This window comes from Macaca fascicularis, chromosome 1 (assembly GCF_037993035.2).
Source record: "Macaca fascicularis isolate 582-1 chromosome 1, T2T-MFA8v1.1".
NCBI classification, from domain to species: domain Eukaryota; kingdom Metazoa; phylum Chordata; class Mammalia; order Primates; family Cercopithecidae; genus Macaca; species Macaca fascicularis.
In genome coordinates, this window is record NC_088375.1 from 65,364,601 (window position 1) to 65,385,746 (window position 21,146).

General features: G+C 41.7%; 1 protein-coding gene across 4 annotated transcripts in view; it reads left to right on the top strand.

Annotated features, from left to right (window-relative positions):
- The window catches only part of CR1 (complement C3b/C4b receptor 1 (Knops blood group)), a 133,167-nt gene that overhangs the window by 42,549 nt on the left and 69,472 nt on the right, over positions 1-21,146 (top strand). For 2 of the 4 annotated variants that reach the window (XM_065532037.2, XM_065532042.2), the window contains exons 13-19: positions 2,101-2,499; positions 11,482-11,658; positions 11,750-11,852; positions 13,498-13,583; positions 15,426-15,644; positions 16,724-16,903; positions 17,517-17,616. In XM_065532037.2, coding sequence (XP_065388109.1) covers positions 2,101-2,499; positions 11,482-11,658; positions 11,750-11,852; positions 13,498-13,583; positions 15,426-15,644; positions 16,724-16,903; positions 17,517-17,616 — 1,264 coding nt within the window. Of the gene's footprint in view, positions 1-2,100; positions 2,500-11,481; positions 11,659-11,749; positions 11,853-13,497; positions 13,584-15,425; positions 15,645-16,723; positions 16,904-17,516; positions 17,617-20,014; positions 20,127-21,146 lie in introns of those variants that run through there. The other 2 variants (XM_074035148.1, XM_065532049.2) reach the window with 2 other exon arrangements.

The window sequence follows — 21,146 nt, forward strand, 5'->3', positions numbered from 1 at the left end:
TCTCTTTCCCCATTCACCCCACTGTTTAATCCTAGAGTTGTCCTCCTAGAATCACAAAGAATGAATCTCATGCCTCTTGGAAATGGTATCCTTCTGATATTTGAAGAATCCAGTCATATCCTTAGAATGGCTCACAGCATCCCAAACTTCCACCTTCACCTAGAAATGCGTTTTTGTTTTTTTCTTATCTCAAGGTCTAATTTATTTTAAACTAGTCTTGAGCTCATTTAAACAGCCCCCAATTTCCTCCTCTGTTGGTTGAACACCTCGCAGTTTGAAGAGCATTTTCTTCAGTGAAGTCAACAAATACAAAGTCAGTGAAATAAACCCTATATCCTCTCTGCAAGCTCTTAGTATCACATCGGATATTCAAGCCATGCAGCTCTTCCTTCCTTCTTACTCTTCGTCTAAACAGGATCATGCCGTCTTCCCTGTGAGTTGTTTGGAAGATGAGCTTTCTACATTTTGGGGAGCAAAGGGAATGAGCAATTGCAAGCTAAAAAGGAATATAAAATGTACATAATCCTGGGTTTTGGGACGATGTGAGGAAATCAGCAATTTCAAACCCAGTTGGTGGGAGGATAAGTAGGAACCAACTTTGTAGAAGGTCACTGGCACTGCCCCACAGTACAGTAGGACACAGTATTCAGTTCTTCCACGATTAGACCAGATTGGGCACATTCAGGGTGGTATGGCTGTAGATAAGTATCTAGTTCTTTTTATTACTTCTGAATCTGTAAGTATCATGTTTATTATATGTAATGTTGTATATTTGTGCTTTGTCTATATTAGTCCTGCCAGAGTTTTTGGTCTTACTATTTAATAAAGATGCTATACTGAGCCATGTGTGGTGACTCAAACTTGTAATCCCAGCACTTTGGGAGGACTAGGTGAGCAGATAGCTTGAGTACAGGAGTTCGAGACCAGCCTGTATAACATGGTGAAACCCTGTCTCTGCAAAAAAATACAAAAACCAAACGGGCATGGTGGCACACGCCTATAGTCCCAACTACTCGGGAGACTGAGACGTGGGAGGATTGCTTGAGCCAGAGAGGTTGAGGCTGCAGTGAGCCATGATCTGGCCACTGCACTTCAGTCTGGGCAGCAGAGCTAGACCCTGTCTCAAAAAAAATGCTATGCTATATGCTTTATTATATTAACATCCAATACCACAAAGGCAAATGCCTTCTATAGAGAGAGAACCAAATTAATAATGGTGAGATAACATAGTTAAATTCTCATTTAGCAGGAGAAACAAAAACATAGACTATAGGCTAGGCACAGTGGCTCATGCCTGTAATCCCAGTATATTGGGAGGCTGAGGTTTGCAGATCACTTGAGGTCAGGAGTTTGAGACCAGCCTTGCCAATATGGTGAAACTCCATCTCTACTAAAAATACAAAAGTTAGCCATGTGTGGTGCTGCATGCCTCTAATCCTAGCTACTCAGGAGGCTGAGGCTGGAAAATCGCTTAAACCTGGGAGGCGGGGTTTGCAGTGAGCCAAGATCATGCCACTGCACTCCAGCCTGGGGAACAGAGTGAAACTCTGTTCAAAAAAGAAAAAAAAAAACTAGAAGTGGACTCTAATAATATATGGACACATTTAGTGAAATAAGGTTAACTGAGTAGAGCAGAACTCATAATATTTTACAACTGTAAGAACATGTCTGTACATTAGCAAATATTAGATGAGAATAATATTGTCAGTATTTACTTCTGGTATTTTGGAATTTAAAAAACTGTCAGCAAAATTTACAATAAAGTATAATTTTAAGAAACCAGGCTGGATGCGGTGGCTCACGCTTATAATCCCAGCACTTTGAAAGACCGAGGCAGGCAGATTGCTCGAGGCCAGGAGTTCAAGACTAACCTGCCCAAAATGGCCAAACCCCATCTCTACTAAAAACATAAAAATAAACCAGACACAGTGGTGCATGCCTGTGATCCCAGCTGCTCAGGAGGTTGAGGTGGGAGGATTGCTGGACCTCGGAAGTGGATGCTGCAGTGAGCTGTGATCATGCCACTGCACTCCAGCCTGGGTGACAGCAAGACTCTGTCCCAAGGTTTTGTTTTGGTTAACTTGCTGTCTCCTTTTCCAGGAATTCCTTGTGGGCTACCCCCAGCCATCGCCAATGGAGATTTCATTAGCACCAACAGAGAGTATTTTCACTACGGATCTGTGGTGACCTACCGCTGCAATCTTGGAAGCGGAAGGAAAAAGCTGTTTGAGCTCGTGGGTGAGCCCTCCATATACTGCACCAGCAAAGATGGCCAAGTGGGCATCTGGAGCGGGCCGGCCCCTCAGTGCATTATACCTAACAAATGCACGCCTCCAAATGTGGAAAATGGAATATTGGTGTCTGTCAACAGAAGCTTATTTTCCTTAAATGAAGTTGTGGAGTTTAGGTGTCAGCCTGGCTTTGTCATGAAAGGACCCCGCCGTGTGCAATGCCAGGCCCTGAACAAATGGGAGCCAGAGTTACCAAGCTGCTCCAGGGGTGAGTCTGACTGAGGCCTAGAAGGGCCCTGCAAATGACATGAGTTGCTGTTGGATCAGGTGATCGGTATTTGTTCAGGGGGAGGGATGTGTACTGAGCAGGGTCAGGGAGCAAATTTTCTAGATAGTGAAGGTGAAATTCAGAAGGTGTGTGTACATACACATGTGCTGAAATTGAGTACAAAGCTCAACCTGGGCAAGGAATATGATGTTTCTTTGGGGTTCTTATAAACAGATCTGTCAATTACTTTTGAGTATAATAATTGTTGATACAAAATGAGTGATTCCTCTGGCCAGGCACTATGATACAGGCTACATGTGAATTGTAATCCTTAAAACAAAGTTATTAGGTAGTTACCAGTTGTTCTATGTTTGTCTGTTTTGTTTTGCCTGAGATACTGTCTTGCTCTGTCACTCGGGTTGGGCTGCAGTGGTGTGATCATGGCTTACTTCAACCTCTGCCTCCCTGGGTCAAGCAATTCTCCTGCCTGAGTCTCCCACATAGCTAGGAGTATCGGTGCATGCCACCATGCCTGGTTAAGATTTTTATGTTTTTTTGTACAGATAGAGTCTCACCATGTTGGCCAAGCTGGTCTCAAACTCCTCAGCTCAAGCAATCCACCCATCTTGGCCTCCCGAAGTCCTGGGATTATAGGCATGAGCCACCACGCCAGGTCTTGATGTTTTACAGAGAATATGTGCCTTAGAGAGATCAGATAACTTTCTAAGATACTAACTTGCAGACAAAACTCGAATGCAAGCCCGCCTCACTCCAAGTCTTGGCTTTGCTAATCAGCATCCAGTCATGCAATCAAAACTTACTCTAGATACTTTCCAGGAGGGAGGGATTTCATGCAGGTTGTATTAGTCTGTTCTCACATTCCTGTAAAGAACTACTTGAGACTGGGTAATTTATAAAGAAAAGAGGTTTAATTGACTCAGAGTTCTGTAGGCTGTACGGGAGGCATGGCTAGGGACACCTCAGGAAAGTTACAATCATGGTGGAAGGCAAAGAAGAAGCACCTATATCTTCATATGGTTGGCAGGAGAGAGAGAGAGAGCAAGGTAGAGGTGCTACACACTTCTAAATAAGCAGATCTCGAGAGAACTCTATCACAGGACAGCACTAGGGTGATGGTGCTAAACCATTAGAAACCACCTCCATGATCCAGTCACCTCCCGCCAGGCTCCTCCTCCAACACTGGGGATTACAATTTGACATGAGATTTGGGTGGGGACACAGAGCCAAACCATATCACAGCTAATAGGTCACAAAGATGTTAGAAGGGCAGGAAAAGCAATAAGACGAAGGCAGAGTTACCAGAGATCAGGGAGCTACGGTGGCTGCCAGTCTAGAGCACAGGAGCCTGTACTGATGCTGAAATGGCCAGCCCCTCCCACTGAGCAGGCAGCTCCCTGAAAGCTGCTAATGCTGCAGGAGCCACCACTGCTGCCAGAATGCAGCTGATATTGCTGGAGCCAAAGTCATTGGCATGGCTAGAATTGAAGCTGTAACTGCTCACTGAAGCCATCTGTACTGCCACTGCCACCTCTAGAAGTAGAACAGATTCTGCTATCATCCTCCCTTTTAATTTGGTATATATGACTCCAACTGGCAGAACCTAACCAGAGCCCAGTTATCAAGGAAGATGAACGATTGTAGTTTTTTGTTTTGTTTTGTTTTTTGGTATTTCATTGTAATTTATTTATTTATTTATTTATTATTATTATACTTTAAGTTCTAGGGTACATGTGCATAACGTGCAGGTTTCTTACATATGTATACTTGTGCCATGTTGGTGTGCTGCACCCATCAACTCGTCAGCACCCATGAACTCGTCATTTACATCAGCTATATCTCCCAATGCAATCCCTCCGATCTCCCCCCTCCCCATGATAGGCCCCAATGTGTGATGTTCCCCTTCCTGAGTCCAAGTGATCTCATTGTTCAGTTCCCACCTATGAGTGAGAACACGCGGTGTTTGGTTTTCTGTTCTTGCGATAGCTTGCAGAGAATGATGGTTTCCAGCTGCATCCATGTCCCTACAAAGGAAACAAACTCATCCTTTTTTATGGCTGCATAGTAATCTATGGTGTATATGTGCTACATTTTCTTAATCCAGTCTGTCACTGATGGACATTTGGGTCCAAGTCTTTGCTATTGTGAATAGTGCCGCAATAAACATACATGTGCATGTGTCTTTATAGCAGCATGATTTATAATCCTTTGGGTATATACCCAGTAATGGGATGGCTGGGTCATTTGGAACTTCTAGTTCTAGATCCTTGAGGAATCGCCATACTTTTTTCCATAATGGTTGAACTAGTTTACAATCCCACCAACAGTGTAAAAGTGTTCCTATTTCTCCACATCCTCTCCAACACCTGTTGTTTCCTGACTTTTTAATGATTGCCATTCTAACTGGTGTGAGATGGTATCTCATTGTGGTTTTGATTTGCATTTCTCTGATGGCCAGTGATGATGAGCATTTTTTCATGTGTCTGTTGGCTGTATGCATGTCTTCTTTTGAGAAATGTCTGTTCATATCCTTTGCCCACATTTTGATGGGGTTGTTTGTTTTTTTTCTTGTAAATTTGTCTGAGTTCTTTGTAGGTTCTGGATATTAGCCCTTTGTCAAATGGGTAGATTGCAAAAATTTTCTCCCATTCTGTAGGTTGCCTGTTCACTCTGATGGTAGTTTCTTTTGCTGTACAGAAGCTCTTTAGTTTAATTAGATCCCATTTGTCAATTTTGGCTTTTGTTGCCATTGCTTTTGGTGTTTTAGACATGAAGTCCTTGCTCATGCCTATGACCTGAATGGTATTACCTAGGTTTTCTTTTAGGGTTTTTATGGTATTAGGTCTTACATTCAAGTCTTTAATCCATCTTGAATTAATTTTTGTATAAGGAGTAAGGAAAGGATCCAGTTTCAGCTTTCTACTTATGGCTAGCCAATTTTCCCAGCACCATTTATTAAATAGGGAATCCTTTCCCCATTGCTTGTTTTTCTCAGGTTTGTCAAAGATCAGATGGCTGCAGATGTATGGTATTATTTCTGAGGACTCTGTTCTGTTCCATTGGTCTATATCTCTGTTTTGGTACTAGTACCATGCTGTTTTGGTTACCGTAGCCTTGTAGTATAGTTTGAAGTCAGGTAGCGTGATGCCTCCAGCTTTGTTCTTTTGACTTAGGATTGTCTTGGCAATGCGGGCTCTTTTTTGGTTCCATATGAACTTTAAAGCAGTTTTTTCCAATTCTGTGAAGAAACTCATTGGTAGCTTGATGGGGATGGCATTGAATCTATAAATTACCTTGGGCAGTATGGCCATTTTTATGATATTGATTCTTCCTATCCATGAGCATGGTATGTTCTTCCATTTGTTTGTGTCCTCTTTGATTTCACTGAGCAGTGGTTTGTAGTCCTCCTTGAAGAGGTCCTTTACATCCCTTGTAAGTTGGATTCCTAGGTATTTTATTCTCTTTGAAGCAATCGTGAATGGAAGTTCATTCATGATTTGGCTCTCTGTTTGTCTGTTACTGGTGTATAAGAATGCTTGTGATTTTTGCACATTAATTTTGTATCCTGAGACTTTGCTGAAGTTGCTTATCAGCTTAAGGAGATTTTGGGCTGAGACAATGGGGTTTTCTAAATATACAATCATGTCATCTGCAAACAGGGACAATTTGACTTCTTCTTTTCCAGCTGAATACCCTTTATTTCTTTCTCTTGCCTGATTGCCCTAGCCAGAACTTCCAACACTATGTTGAATAAGAGTGGTGAGAGAGGGCATCCCTGTCTTGTGCCAGTTTTCAAAGGGAATTTTTCCAGTTTTTGCCCATTCAGTATGATATTGGCTGTGGGTTTGTCATAAATAGCTCTTATTATTTTGAGATACGTTCCATCAATACCAAATTTATTGAGAGTTTTTAGCATGAAGGGCTGTTGAATTTTGTCAAAGGCCTTTTCTGCATCTATTGAGATAATCATGTGGTTTTTGTCTTTGGTTCTGTTTATATATTGTATTACGTTTATTGATTTGCATATGTTGAACCAGCCTTGCATCCCAGGAATGAAGCCCACTTGATCATGGTGGATAAGCTTTTTGATGTGCTGCTGGATCCGGTTTGCCAGTATTTTATTGAGGATTTTTGCATCGATGTTCATCAGGGATATTGGTCTAAAATTCTCTTTTTTTGTTGTGTCTCTGCCAGGCTTTGGTATCAGGATGATGTTGGCCTCATAAAATGAGTTAGGGAGGATTCCCTCTTTTTCTATTGATTGGAATGGTTTCAGAAGGAATGGTACCAGCTCCTCCTTGTACCTCTGGTAGAATTCAGCTGTGAATCCATCTGGTCCTGGACTTTTTTTGGTTGGTAGGCTATTAATTATTGCCTTGATTTCAGAGCCTGCTATTGGTCTATTCAGGAATTCAGCTTCTTCCTGGTTTAGTCTTGGGAGAGTGTAAGTGTCCAGGAAATTATCCATTTCTTCTAGATTTTCCAGTTTATTTGCATAGAGGTGTTTATAATATTCTCTGATGGTAGTTTCTATTTCTGTGGGGTCGGTGGTGATATCCCCTTTATCATTTTTTATTGCATCTATTTAATTCTTCTCTCTTTTCTTCTTTATTAGTCTTGCTAGTGGTCTATCAATTTTGTTGATCTTTTCAAAAAACCAACTCCTGGATTCATTGATTTTTTTGGAGGGTTTTTTGTCTCTATCTCCTTCAGTTCTGCTCTGATCTTAGTTATTTCTTGTCTTCTGCTAGCTTTTGAATGTGTTTGCTCTTGCTTCTGTAGTTCTTTTAATTGTGATGTTAGAGTGTCAATTTTAGATCTTTCCAGCTTTCTCTTGTGGGCATTTAGTGCTATAAATTTCCCTCTACACACTGCTTTAAATGTGTCCCAGAGATTCTCGTATGTTGCATCTTTGTTCTCACTGGTTTCAAACAACATCTTTATTTCTGTCTTCATTTCGTTATGTACCCAGTAGTCATTCAGGAGCAGGTTATTCAGTTTCCATGTAGTTGAGTGGTTTTGATTGAGTTTCTTAGTCCTGAGTTCTAGTTTGATTGCACTGTGGTCTGAGAGACAGTTTGTTATAATTTCTGTTCTTGTACATTTGCTGAGGAGTGCTTTACTTCCAATTATGTGGTCAATTTTGGAATAAGTGTGATGTGGTGCTGAATAGAATGTATATTCTGTTGATTTGGGGTGGAGAGTTCTGTAGATGTCTATTAGGTCTGCTTGCTGCAGAGATGAGTTCAATTCCTGGATATCCTTGTTAACTTTCTGCCTCATTGATCTGTCTAATGTTGACAGTGGGGTGTTGAAGTCTCCCATTATTATTGTATGGGAGTCTAAGTCTCTTTGTAAGTCTCTAAGGACTTGCTTTATGAATCTGGGTGCTCCTGTATTGGGTGCATATATATTTAGGATAGTTAGCTCTTCCTGTTGAATTGATCTCTTTACCATTATGTAATGGCCTTCTTTGTCTCTTTTGATCTTTGATGGTTTAAAGTCTGTTTTATCAGAGACTAGTATTGCAACCCCTGCTTTCTTTTGTTCTCCATTTGCTTGGTAGATCTTCCTCCATCCCTTTATTTTGAGCCTATGTATGTTTCTGCATGTGAGATGGGTCTCCTGAATACAGCAAACTGATGGGTCTTGACTCTTTATCCAATTTGCCAGTCTGTCTTTTAATTGGAGCATTTAGTCCATTTACATTTAAGGTTAATATTGTTATGTGTGAACTTGATCCTGCCATTATGATATTAACTGGTTATTTTGCTCGTTAGTTGATGCAGTTTCTTCCTAGCCTCGATGGCCTTTACATTTTGGCATGTTTTTGCAATGGCAGGTTCCGGTTGTTCCTTTCCATGTTTATTGCTTCCTTCAGGGTCTCTTGTAAGGCAGGCCTAGTGGTGACAAAATCTCTCAGCATTTGCTTATCTGTAAAGGATTTTATTTCTCCTTCACTTATGAAACTTAGTTTGGCTGGATATGAAACTCTAGGCTTAAAATTATTTTCTTTAAGAATGTTGAATATTGGCCCCCACTCTCTTCTGGCTTGTAGAGTTTCTGCCAAAAGATCTGCTGTTAGTCTGATGGGCTTCCCTTTGTGGGTAACCCGACCTTTCTCTCTGGCTGCCCTTAAGATTTTTTCCTTCATTTCAACTTTAGTGAATCTGGCAATTATGTGTCTTGGAGTTGCTCTTCTCGAGGAGTATCTTTGTGGCGTTCTCTGTATTTCCTGGATTTGAATGTTGGCCTGCCCTACTAGGTTGGGGAAGTTCTCCTGGATGATATCTGAAGAGTGTTTTTCAACTTGGTTCCATTTTCCCCCTCACTTTCAGGCACCCCAATCAGACGTAGATTTGGTCTTTTTACATAATCCCATACTTCTTGCAGGCTTAGTTCATTTCTTTTTCTTCTTTTTTCTTTAGGTTTCTCTTCTCGCTTCATTTCATTCATTTGATCCTCAATCGCTGATACTCTTTCTTCCAGTTGATCGAGTCGGTTACTGAAGCTTGTGCATTTGTCATGTATTTCTCATGTCATGGTTTTCATCTCTGTCAGTTCGTTTATGGCCTTCTCTGCATTAATTATTCTAGTTATCAATTCTTCCACTCTTTTTTCAAGACTTTTAGTTTCTTTGCGCTGGGTATGTAATTCCTCCTTTAGCTCTGAGAAGTTTGAGGGACTGGAGGCTTTTTCTCTCATCTCGTCAAAGTCATTCTCCGCCCAGCTTTGATCCATTGGTAGTGATGAGCTGCATTCCTTTGCAGGGGGAGATGCACTCTTATTTTTTGAATTTCCAGCTTTTCTGCCCTGCTTTTTCCCCATCTTTGTGGTTTTATCTGCCTCTGGTCTTTGATGATGGTGACATACTAATGGGGTTTTGGTGTGGGTGTCCTTCCTGTTTGTTAGTTTTCTTTCTAACAGTCAGGACCCTCAGCTGTAGGTCTGTTGGAGATTGCTTGAGGTCCACTCTAGACCCTGTTTGCCTGGGTATCAGCAGCAGAGGCTGCAGAAGACAGAATATTGCTGAACAGCAAGTGTACCTGTCTGATTCTTGCTTTGGAAGCTTCCTCTCAGGGGTGTACTCCACCGTGTGAGGTGTGGGGTGTCGGTCTGCCCCTAGTGGGGGATGTCTCCCAGTTAGGCTACTCAGGGGTTAGGGACCCACTTGAGTAGGCAGTCTGTCCGTTCTCAGATCTCAGCCTCCCTGTTGGGAGATCCACTGCTCTCTTCAAAGCTGTCAGACAGAGTCGTTTGCGTCTGCGGAAGTTTCAGCTGCTTTTTTTTTATTGTTGTTGTTGTTGTTGTTGCTGTTGTTGTTGTTTAGCTGTGCCCTGTCCCCAGAGGTGGAGTCTACAGAGACAGGCAGGACTCCTTGAGCTGCTGTGAGCTCCACCCAGTTCAAGCTTCCCAGCGGCTTTGTGTACCTACTTAAGCCTCAGCAATGGCGGGTGCCCCTCCCCCAGCCTCGCTGCTGCCTTGCCGGTAGATCACAGACTGCTGTGCTAGCAATGAGGGAGGCTCCGTGGGCGTGGGACCCTCCCGGCCAGGTGAGGGATATAATCTCCTGGTGTGCCCGTTTGCTAAGATCCTTGGTAAAGCGTGGTATTGGGATGGGAGTTACCCGATTTTCCAGGTGTTGTGTGTCTCAGTTCCACTGGCTAGGAAAAGGGATTCCCTTCCCCCTTGCGCTTCCCAGGTGAGGCGATGCCTCGCCCTGCTTCAGCTCTCGCTGCAGGGGCGGCAGCAGCTGACCAGCACCGATTGTCCTGCACTCCCTAGTGAGATGAACCCAGTACCTCAGTTGAAAATGCAGAAATCACCTGTCTTCTGTGTCACTCGCACTGGGAGTTGGAGACTGGAGCTGTTCCTATTCGGCCGTGTTCATCAGTTCATTCACGATTGTAGTTTTAAGGCTTCCATTGCTAGCAGTCGAAAGACAGTGCAGAAGTGTGAGGCTGGGGACCAACAGAAATTTAACCAGCACAGCACCTCAATATTACATCACCAAGCATTGATTAGTCAAGGGAAACACTGTGTGATGAGTCCTGAAAATGGACATTACAGCATCAGAGTATTTACATACTCTTTAAAAAAGTTGTTTTTCTAGTCCAATCCCCCAGATGCTTGAGAAAGCTGAAGTCCAGAAAAGGGAACTTGTCTGCTCAAAGCCAAACTGAAATTATTTTTTCCATTTTATAACAGTTTTATGTAATTTAGTTGAGACACAAATGTGTTCTGACTTCCCAAGATCAGATCAACTATATTAAGAGAGAGCCAGTGCTACTATTACAATATGTTGCCTGAAATATACACTCTCATTATGGTGACAGTAGGTCTTTTAGATTTTGTTCAACAGTTGCCCACCTTCTCACCATAGTGAAATGAATGACTGGACAGCACCTTGCTTCGTAGCGTGAAGAGAGGCCCATAGTTCATTACCACCTTATGTCAGGTGGCCGCTGAGAGAAGCCTTGACAGGAGATGAGAGTAGATATATGGACGCTGTTTGTTGCACTGGTGTGATAGGTGACAGAGGGACCTATTAGACAAGACATGGGCAGGGGCACTCCTTTATTGCCTAAAATGCAAGACTAAATTGGTGATGCGTTTCTAGAAAGGAAGTATGAAGATATAAAAAGCCATCATTCCTCCCAATTTTGTACTGGGTGAACAGTAATTGGAAGCATTCTACAAGGAACTGTCCATTGCGGAATGTTAGTTGCATACTTCAGATGAAAAGCAATGAATTGAGGATACCTCTGTTTTAGTCACAGTTCTGCAATGTGTCAGTTCTATGACTGATGGCAAGACATCTTCCTTGCCCTGTGTATTTAGTTTGTTATCAATATAATAAAGCTCTTATCTTAACTTTATTATTATATATAGATTTGTAATTATTATTCCCTTGGCCAGTTTAACATTGAGAAAATTAGCAATACTTTGTTTCTCTCTCCCCAGTATGTCAGTCACCTCCAGATGTCCTGCATGGTGAGCGTACCCAAAGGGACAAGGACATCTTTCAGCCTGGGCAGGAAGTGTTCTACATCTGTGAGCCCGGCTATGACCTCAGAGGGGCTGCGTCTCTGCGCTGTACACCCCAGGGAGACTGGAGCCCTGCAGCCCCCAGATGTGAAGGTGCCTAGACTCTTGTCTGGCTTGATATTTTTAGCTTGCGTCTTTATTCTCCACATGCCAATATTTTCTGTTCATTTTTCTTTTACTCCAGTGAAATCCTGTGATGACTCCCTGGGCCAACTTCCTAATGGTCGTGTGCTATTTCCACGTAGTCTCCAGCTTGGAGCAAAAGTGGATTTTGTTTGTGATGAAGGGTGAGTGTGAGCTTGCCTGACCTACTGGACATTGAAAATGGGGCTGGGAATTAGTTTTAAAAGGGGAGATTTGGTTTGGCTTAAAAGAAAGACACACACACACACACACACACACACACACACACACACACACATTCAGAGAGATGAACTTCCCAAAGTATACATAGGAAGAAAGGAAAGAAATGCACAGAACTAATAACATGAGATATGAAGAGGAAACTGGAACATATATTAACTGGCAAGTTCAAAGGCAAGTATAACTACTGGTTATGAATATATGGGTAACACATTAAGTAGAAAATATCAGCCAGGCACGGTGGCTCATGCCTGTAATCCCAGCACCTTTGGGAGGTTGATCTGAGGCGAGCAGATCACCTGAAGACAGGAGTTGGAGACCAGCCTGGCCAACATGGTGAAACCCCGTCTCTACTAAAAATACAAAAGGTAACTGGGCTTGGTGGCATGTGCCTGTAATCCCAGCTACTGAGGCACGAGAATCACTTGAACCTGGGAGGCAGAGTTTGCAGTGAGCCACGATGGCACCATTGCAATCCAGTGTGGACAACAAGAGTGAAACTCCGTCTCAAGAAAAATAAATCATGTTTTACAGGCGAAAAAGAACATGAGTAATTTAGAGAGTCCCAGAAAAAAACTGCAAGTAACAAAAAGCTAATTCTTAATAACTGGGATCATTTAAGAATCATTTCAGTAAATTCTTTAAACCATCTATAGTGAAATTTGTAATAGGAATGAAAATGTAAAAATCAACATTTTGAAAAAATTCAGTCACATATAATCTGGCTATTCATGGGCTCTGGGCTCTGAGCTGGGGTCCTGATGGCTGCTGCTATTTCCGGCAAGGTCATTACCTTGTTTATGTCCATCTAGTGCTCTTCACAGATGCACAGGGTGCACATCTCTACACGGGAGCTGACCAGCATGGGCAACAAAGCACCTGATCCCAAAATGTTCCACAGAATCTTGGCAGCCTCCAAATGCCAGCACCCAGTAAGAGTTAGAAGGGCATCAGGGCCCAACAGAAACTGAGAATTTTCAACGATTGCATACAGAAATCCAGTCCTCTCTTCTTTCCTTTTTCCCCTAGAATATTCACGCTTACTCTTCAGCAGCCCAAACTGCCCTTGTGAGCCTTCTTCACGCCATCACAGATGCGGAGATGAAAGGACACTCTCTGTTCTTTCGCCAGCTATTTCCCACTTTTCCAAACTGGGAGCTGTTTTACAAACTGGGAGCTGTTTACTTGCTGTTCCAGCATCAGAGTTAGGAAGGCATTGCATTAGAAGACTGGGTTTCTAGTAATGACAATGAGTGATTTATCAGGTTATCATGGAGTAATCAGTGAAACTCCAAGCCTGGGTCCTGGGTCAAGGAGATGGTTCCCATGTCATGACCACCTTTTTCAATTCAAGCAGGACTGTCATGTGACCAAGTTACTGCATTTTGCCATTCTATATTGCTCCCTTCTGGAGACTGTGAGCTTCCAGAATAACGTAGCCTGTGCAACTCTGCCACCTGCTGGCCTCAGGTCCTCAAAATCCTGAGATTTGGGGCTGGGCCTTAGATTGTGAACCAAGAGTCCTCTTGGCTGAAGCAGCTCACTATTCACTCCTATTTTCTCCTTTAGATTTCAATTAAAAGGCAGCTCTGCTAGTTACTGTGTCTTGGCTGGAATGGAAAGCCTTTGGAATAGCAGTGTTCCAGTGTGTGAACGTGAGTAATAGGAGTAACATTTCAGGCCAGTCTCTCCCCTTCATCTGTTCAGTATTTGACCCATGACCTCCCCTAATGTGGTTCTTCAATTTTCTAGTCCGAATTATTGATTTGAAAATTGCTTATTTTAATACTGTTTGGTTGTGAATCAATGTGTACATCACCTGTCTTTGGAATCATCTGATCTGTCTCTGTCCTTCTATATTCTGTGTTCTACCGCAATAAAGCCTACGGTAGTGTGCTTCTAGGAGTTTCAGGAGAGATCAGATAATGTGAAGCTTTAACAATTTACTTTGTTTCTCTCTTTTCTTTCTTTTTTTCTCTTCCTTTCTTCCTCCCTTCTTTCTTTTTCATTTTGTACTTCCATCAGGTGCAGTCAGTCTACAATTTTTGTATGTATTTGATAATACACAAATATTAAACATGCCTTTATTTAATAATATTTATTGATCACGTACTTTGTGCCTGATGTTCATCTAGCCACTGGAGTTTTATCAATGATCAAGACGAATGAATTCCCTGTCCCCGTGTTGTTTCTCCTCAGGTGGGGAGAGGGACAAGAAAAAAAATAAATTCAATGCTATGAAGATAATAGAGCAAAGCACTGAGGAATGAGGGAAAAGTGGGATGCAACATTAGACAGGGCGAGCAGTTGGAGACTCCTTAAATTCTCAAAACATGTACCTAAGTCATTTATGCTGAGAGATTCATAAATAATAAGTTCATTTTTGAAAAAAAGAGCCCCATATGTTCAATAATCAGTAGACTACTGATTTCTCCGAGTCTAACTATTTGTAATTTCCCCAATGGTAGATAGAACTTTGCTTCATTTCTTGATTCTAACAATTGGAAAACATGTTTCTTTAGAAGACCATGAAATTTTACTAAAATGTTTATGTTCTTAGAAATATACTTGGACATCTTACAGTGCTTTTTAGAGGAAAATTTTGTAAGAACAAAACTTATATAGAGATTCTTGCTGTCTAAGTAATCCAGTGCTCCTTGAAGCAGCATGACAAATGTCTGTTCTACTACTATGCATTAAAACTCATTGATTGACTACTCAAGATTTCTCTTATTTTTCATAACTCTTGCTAGTTAAAGTAGCTTCTTCCAAATTCCAGTTCTAACGAAAAACGCCAATTAGAAATGAGGGAGAGACTGTTCTAAACAAATCAGCAGATGCTAGAAAGGAGTAACAACTTGAAACCTGACCCAGAACGTAAAAAGAGAAAATTAATCATCAACAGACACAGACATTTTCAAAAGCAAAGCAATCTGAATCCATTTGGAGTTTTTTATAATGGCCTGACTACGTTTCAGTTCACTGTGACAGGGCTATTGTTATCACAGAGATTGATGATCAGTATCAATAAGTAATCAGTGGAAGGTTTCACCTATTTAAGATGATTAGCACACATATATGCATTTGAGAAATATTTCCCAAGAATGTAGGCTCCTTCCTCAGCACTGCATCCCCAGGATCCTGATGAGTGGCTGACACAGGACAAGTGCTCAATTAATAAATATTGACTAAATGAATGAGTAACCCATCAAAATGGTTATTTTTCTTCTTCAAATGTTTTGCTACTTCATTAAAGTTGTAACGTTTCTATTGTCCAGGAACCGTTACTATCTGGAAGATTCAGGATAGAAAAATCTCTTTTGTACTTTGCAATACACTTTCAATGACATCTCATTTAATCCAACTCTTCGAAGTCCTAATGTCTACTGTCACCTCATTAGCATATTTTCAGCAACAACAATCATAGCACCCTGTAATTGCAGAATACCTCTGGGGAAACTCCTGAATGAAACTTAGGGCTTTTGTCTTTTTTCCAGAAATCTTTTGTCCAAGTCCTCCAGTTATTCCTAATGGGAGACACACAGGAAAACCTCTGGAAGTCTTTCCCTTTGGAAAAGCTGTAACTTACACATGTGACCCCCACCCAGACAGAGGGATGACCTTCGACCTCATTGGGGAGAGCACCATCCGCTGCACAAGTGACCCTCAAGGGAATGGGGTTTGGAGCAGCCCCGCCCCTCGCTGTGGAATTCTGGGTTAGTGCTCATTTCCCCACATCCCAAATGGGTTCAGAATATCTAACACAGGCCCTCCATATTTCCATTATTACAGTATGGTTTCTCTGTGCGCATTTGCCACAATGGAATGCCCAACCAATGATAAATGGTTCTAAGATAGATCAACATATGAGATCCTGATGACCTTTGCAGCTGGAGGGACTGATGAAAAAACAGGGAGGTGATGAGTGGTGGGAAAATCCTTCATTAGAATCATATGAATTAAAAACAAATGCCGTGAATCCCCTTATTGCAACGGCTAGCTGAGAAATCTGACCTAGAAAATCAGTGTCTCTTCCTACCAGGAAATGTCTTGAGTTCCTGCCCATGCTTTTCAGCCTCTCATTGGAGTTTTGATGCCCTGAAATACAAGGAAACCAGACAAGAAAGGTGGAAGCTGGGCAGAAACACTCTTTTTGGCTTCCTAAAAATGTGAAAAATTAAATCAGAGCTATATTTACATTAAATTAGATGAACATTAGCTGAGCGTGGTGGCAATTGCCTGTGTTCCCAGCTATTCGGGAGGCTGAGATGGGAGGATCACTTAAGCCTGGGAGGCAGAGGTTGCCGTGAGCTGAGACTGTGCCACTGCACTCCAGCCTGGGTGACAGAGTGAGACCCTATCTCAAAAACAATGAAAATAGGCTGGCCACAGTGGCTCACACCTGTAATCTCAGCACTTTGGGAGGCCAAGGCGGGTGGATCACTAGAGGTCAGGAGTTCCAGACCAGCCTGCAAACAGGATGAACCTCCAACTCTACTAAAAATAGAAAAAAAAAAGTAAAAATTAAAATATATAAATTATATGAGTAGAAAGACCCGATAACAGACTAATCTTCCAGGTAATATACTTCCTTATAAGCCTATGCTAATGGAACTTTCCCTTCCATTTTACAGGCAAGTTATGTGTGTGTGTGTGTGTTTTGTTGTTTTTTGTTTTTTGTTTTATAACTAAGAGTTTCTTTTCTTCTGGCATCAATCTACCCCAGAAGAGAAAAGAGGAAGCACATTGGGTATATTTTTATTAACTCAGATATTCTTGATTTCTTGGTCTCTAGGTCACTGTAATGCCCCGGATCATTTTCTGTTTGCTAAGTTGAAAACCCAAACCAATGCATCTGACTTTCCCATTGGGACATCTTTAAAGTACGAATGCCGTCCTGAGTACTACGGGAGGCCGTTCTCTATCACATGTCTGGATAACCTGGTGTGGTCGAGTCCCAAAGATGTCTGTAAACGTGAGTAAACTTGCATTGGATCTTTCCCATGTCTGCAAAAGCTTCTTATTGAATGTTTTCAAATGTGGGATATGAGAAACCTTTTTTGAAAAGTGTTCAGATAGGTGGATGTAAGAGCTTTTCTTGTAGGTCATCCTTGATTATTGCTTGAAATGCTCACTTCAAGAGACTGTTTCAAGAAACAGTTGTAGAGAAAACCTTCATTCCCTATGGGAAGAAAAATAATAAGTGACTAGATCAGGGGGGAAAAAATGGTGTAAGAAGACAAATTCTGTTTGAATAACAAGGTGGGAAGAAATCCTTTGCAAACTTTGAAATATATTGGTAGTAACTAATGCAATAAGTGACTTTTACATTCTGATAAGGGATGCAAGGTCTCTACACAGATCTAAATCTAGATCTAGATAGATCTGGAGGGAAGGTCTTTTTCAAAGTGGGGCTTAGTAGGTGGCTGATCCTGAGGCGCTCTGATTAGTTTTCTCAAGGTGGCAAAATCTGTGGAACCATCAGAACTGCGTATTTTCTTCAGCAAGCTACATGTTGATGGAGACCTTACTTACTGAAGAGAGTCCTGATTACTCTACCTGGCTCCAAAACACTTTCTTTCCCATAGGTAAATCATGTAAAACTCCTCCAGATCCAGTGAATGGCATGGTGCACGTGATCACAGACATCCAGGTTGGATCCAGAATCAACTATTCTTGTACTACAGGGTGAGTTGGCAGCAACATCTCTTGGTTTAAAAGTCCAGCACAGCAATACTACCTTCTAGCCACATCTCAGGAAGGAAACTAGGCTACTGCCACCTGCTCTTAAGAGGTTTGAACACAGGTGTTAACTCCTGATTGAAATGAACAACGATAGGAGAAGATTAGGGGAATATCTGTATCCTTGCTGGAAACCAGGGCAATGCACATATAAAGAGTATGCCGTTCACCGGATGGGAAGGAAAAATAATTAGAAGTATAGTAGTCAAAGCCCACAAACTACCCTAATCCAGAGTAGACATTGCTGGAAGAAAGGGAAGGGCATGTAGTGGCTGTGTGAGAGAACAAATCTTAATGATAACAGCATGATCACTTGCTTGGGCTGCCCTCAGAAAGTACAGTCCTTCCTCATTTTAATGTACTTTGCAGATGTTATGCTTTTTATAAATTGAAGGCTTGTGGCAACGCTACGATAAGTATGTCAGTCGCATCATTTATCCAACAGCGTGTGTTCACTTTGTGTCTCTGTGTAGCATTTTGATTATTCTCACAATATCCCAGATGTTTTCATTATTATCATGTCTGTGATAGTGATCTGTCATCAGTGATCTTTCATGTGACTATTGTCATTGTTTGGGGTCCCTACAAACTGCACCCATATGAGACAGAAAACTTGATCAATAAATGTGCGTGCTTTGACTGCTCCATGGACTAGACATTCTCCTTCTCTCTCCCTCTCTTCAGGACTCCCTAATCCCTGAGACACAATAATACTACAATTAGGCCACTTAATAGCCCTACACTGGCCTTTAAGTGTTGACATGAAGGGAGGAGTCATGCATCTCTTACTTGAAGTCAAAAGCTAGGGATGATTAAGCTTACTGAGGACGATATGTTGAAAACCAAGATAGGCCAAAGCCATTCATCGTGTGCCAAACAGCTAGAGAGTTGTAAAGGCAAATCAAAAGTACTTGAAGGAAATATAAAGTGCTATTGCAGTGAACACATGAATAACAAAATGAGAAACAGCCTTATTGCTGATAGGGAAGAAGTTTTAATGCTCTAGATACAAGATCAAACTAGAAACGTTTCCTGAAGCCAAAGCCTAATCCTGAGCAAGGCCCTAACTCTTCAGTTCTGTGAAGGCTGCCAGAGGTGAGGAAGCTGCAGAATAAAAGCTGGAAGCTAGCAGAATTTGGTCCCTGAGGTTTAAGGAAAGAAGCCCTCTCCATAACATAAAGATCCAAGGTGAAGCAGCAAGTGCTCATGTAGAAGCTGCAGCAAGTTATCTAGAAGATCTAGCTAAGATCATGGATGAAGGTGTTACACTAAATAACAGATTTTCCATGTAGACAAAACAGCCATCTGTTGGACTTCCATAGTTAGAGAGGAGAAGCCAATGCCTGGGTTCAAAGCTTCAAAGGATAGGCTGATTTTTAGGAGCTAATGCCGCTGGTGACTTTGAGTTGAAGCCAGTGCTCACTGACCATTCTAAAAACCCTCGGGCCCTTAAGAATTATGCTAAATGTACTTTGCCTGTGTCTATAAATGGAACAACAAAGCCTGACGACAGAAATATGTTTGCAGCATGGTTTACTGAATATTTTAAGTCCACTGTTGAGATCTAGTGCTCAGAAAAATAGATTTCTTTCAAAATATTACTGCTTATTGACATTATACCTAAAAAACCAAGAGCTGTAATGGAGATGGACACAGAGATGAATGGAGTGTTCCTACCTGCTGACCACAGCAGCCATTCTGCAGACCATGGCTGAAGGAGTAATTTTGACTTTCAAGTTTCATTATTTAAGAAATACATTTTGTAAGGCCAGTTCCCAGACAGTAATTCCTCTGATGGATCTGAACAATGTAAGTTGACAACTGCTGGAAAGAATTCATCATTCTACATATCATTAAGAACATTCATGATTCATGGGAAGAGGTTAAAATATCAACATTAACAAGAGTTTGATAGAAGTTAATTCCAACCCTCATGGCTGACTTTGAGAGGTTCAAGACTTCAGCGGAGGAAATAACTGCAGATGTGGTAGAAATAGCAAGAGAACTACAGTCAGAAATGGAACCTGAAGATGTGACTGAATTGCTACAGTCTTATGATCAAACTTGAACAGATGAGGAGTTGCTTCTTGTGAAAGGGCAGAGAAAGTGATTTTTTTGAGGTGGAGTCTCTTCCTGGTGAAGATGACATGAGCATTGTGAAAATGACCACAAAGGATTTAGAATATTACATAAACTTAGTTGACAAAGCAGCAGCAGTATCTGGGAGGATTGACTCCAATTTTGAAAGCAGTTCAGAGGGTAAAATGTTATCAAATAGCATTGCATGCTAGAAAAATCTTTTGTGAAAGAGTCAATCAATACAGCAATTTTATTGTTGTCTCAGCTTAAGAAATAGCCACAGCCACCCCAGCCTTCAGCAACCACCGCCCTGAGCAGTCAGCAGCCATCAGCCTTGAGGCAAGACCCTCCACCAGCAAAAAGATTACGACTGATTGAAGGTCAGATAATCCTTAGCATTTTTTATCAATAAACCATTTTTTTAAGTATGACTTTTTTCAGATATAATTCTATTTCACACTTAATAGACTGCCATATAGTACAAACACAACTTTTAGACTCACTGAGAAATCAAAAAATTCATATGACTCATCTGTTGTGATATTTGTTTTATTGTGGTGTTCTGGAACTGAACCTGCAAGATCCTTGAGGAATGTCTGTAACACAAAATGGGCGGCTTAATACAACAGAAGTTTTTGGAGTTCTGTTCTAGAGGATAGGAGTCCAAAATCGAGGTGTTGGCAGGGCCATGCTCCCTCTGAATCCTGTAGGGTAGAATCCTTCATTGCGTCTTCCAGCTTCTGGAGCCCCAGGCTTTCCTTGGCGTGTGGCAGTGGAACTCCAATTTGTTCTGTCCCGGTCCTCGCATGGCCATCTTCCCTCTGGGTCTGTGTCCTCATATGCTGTTCTCCTCTCTGTGCATGTTTCTGTTCAAAGTTTTCCCTTTTTATGACACCTGTCACATTGGATTAGGGCCTAACTTAATGACCTCATCTTAACTTGATTGCATCTGCAAAGACTGTATTTCCAAATAAGATCATATCCACAGAGACTGGGGGTTAAGACTTCAACATATCTGGGGGAGACACTTCAACCTACAACAGAGCCCCTTTGAAAATGTCAAGCGTCAGGTGCTCACAGCGCACAGCCCAGCTGTTGGTGCTCAGCCTTGCTCAGCCCACAGTCGAGGCTCTGCCTCAATGTCACTCTTCACTGGAACAGCTAAGCCAGGTAGTGAATAAGGGCTACATTTGTGCCACCGCAACCAATACTGAAAGGAGAATTGTGGTGTCCAGCACATATGCCAGCCTAGACCTCACAGACCATAGCACATAGAATCTGACAAAGTAAAATTAGAATAAATCCAATATCTCCTTTACTTTTTTTTTTTGAGCGTTTTTAAATACAATTGATAAGTTTCCTGACTGTACCCTCCTCATCTTGCATTGCTGAATAAG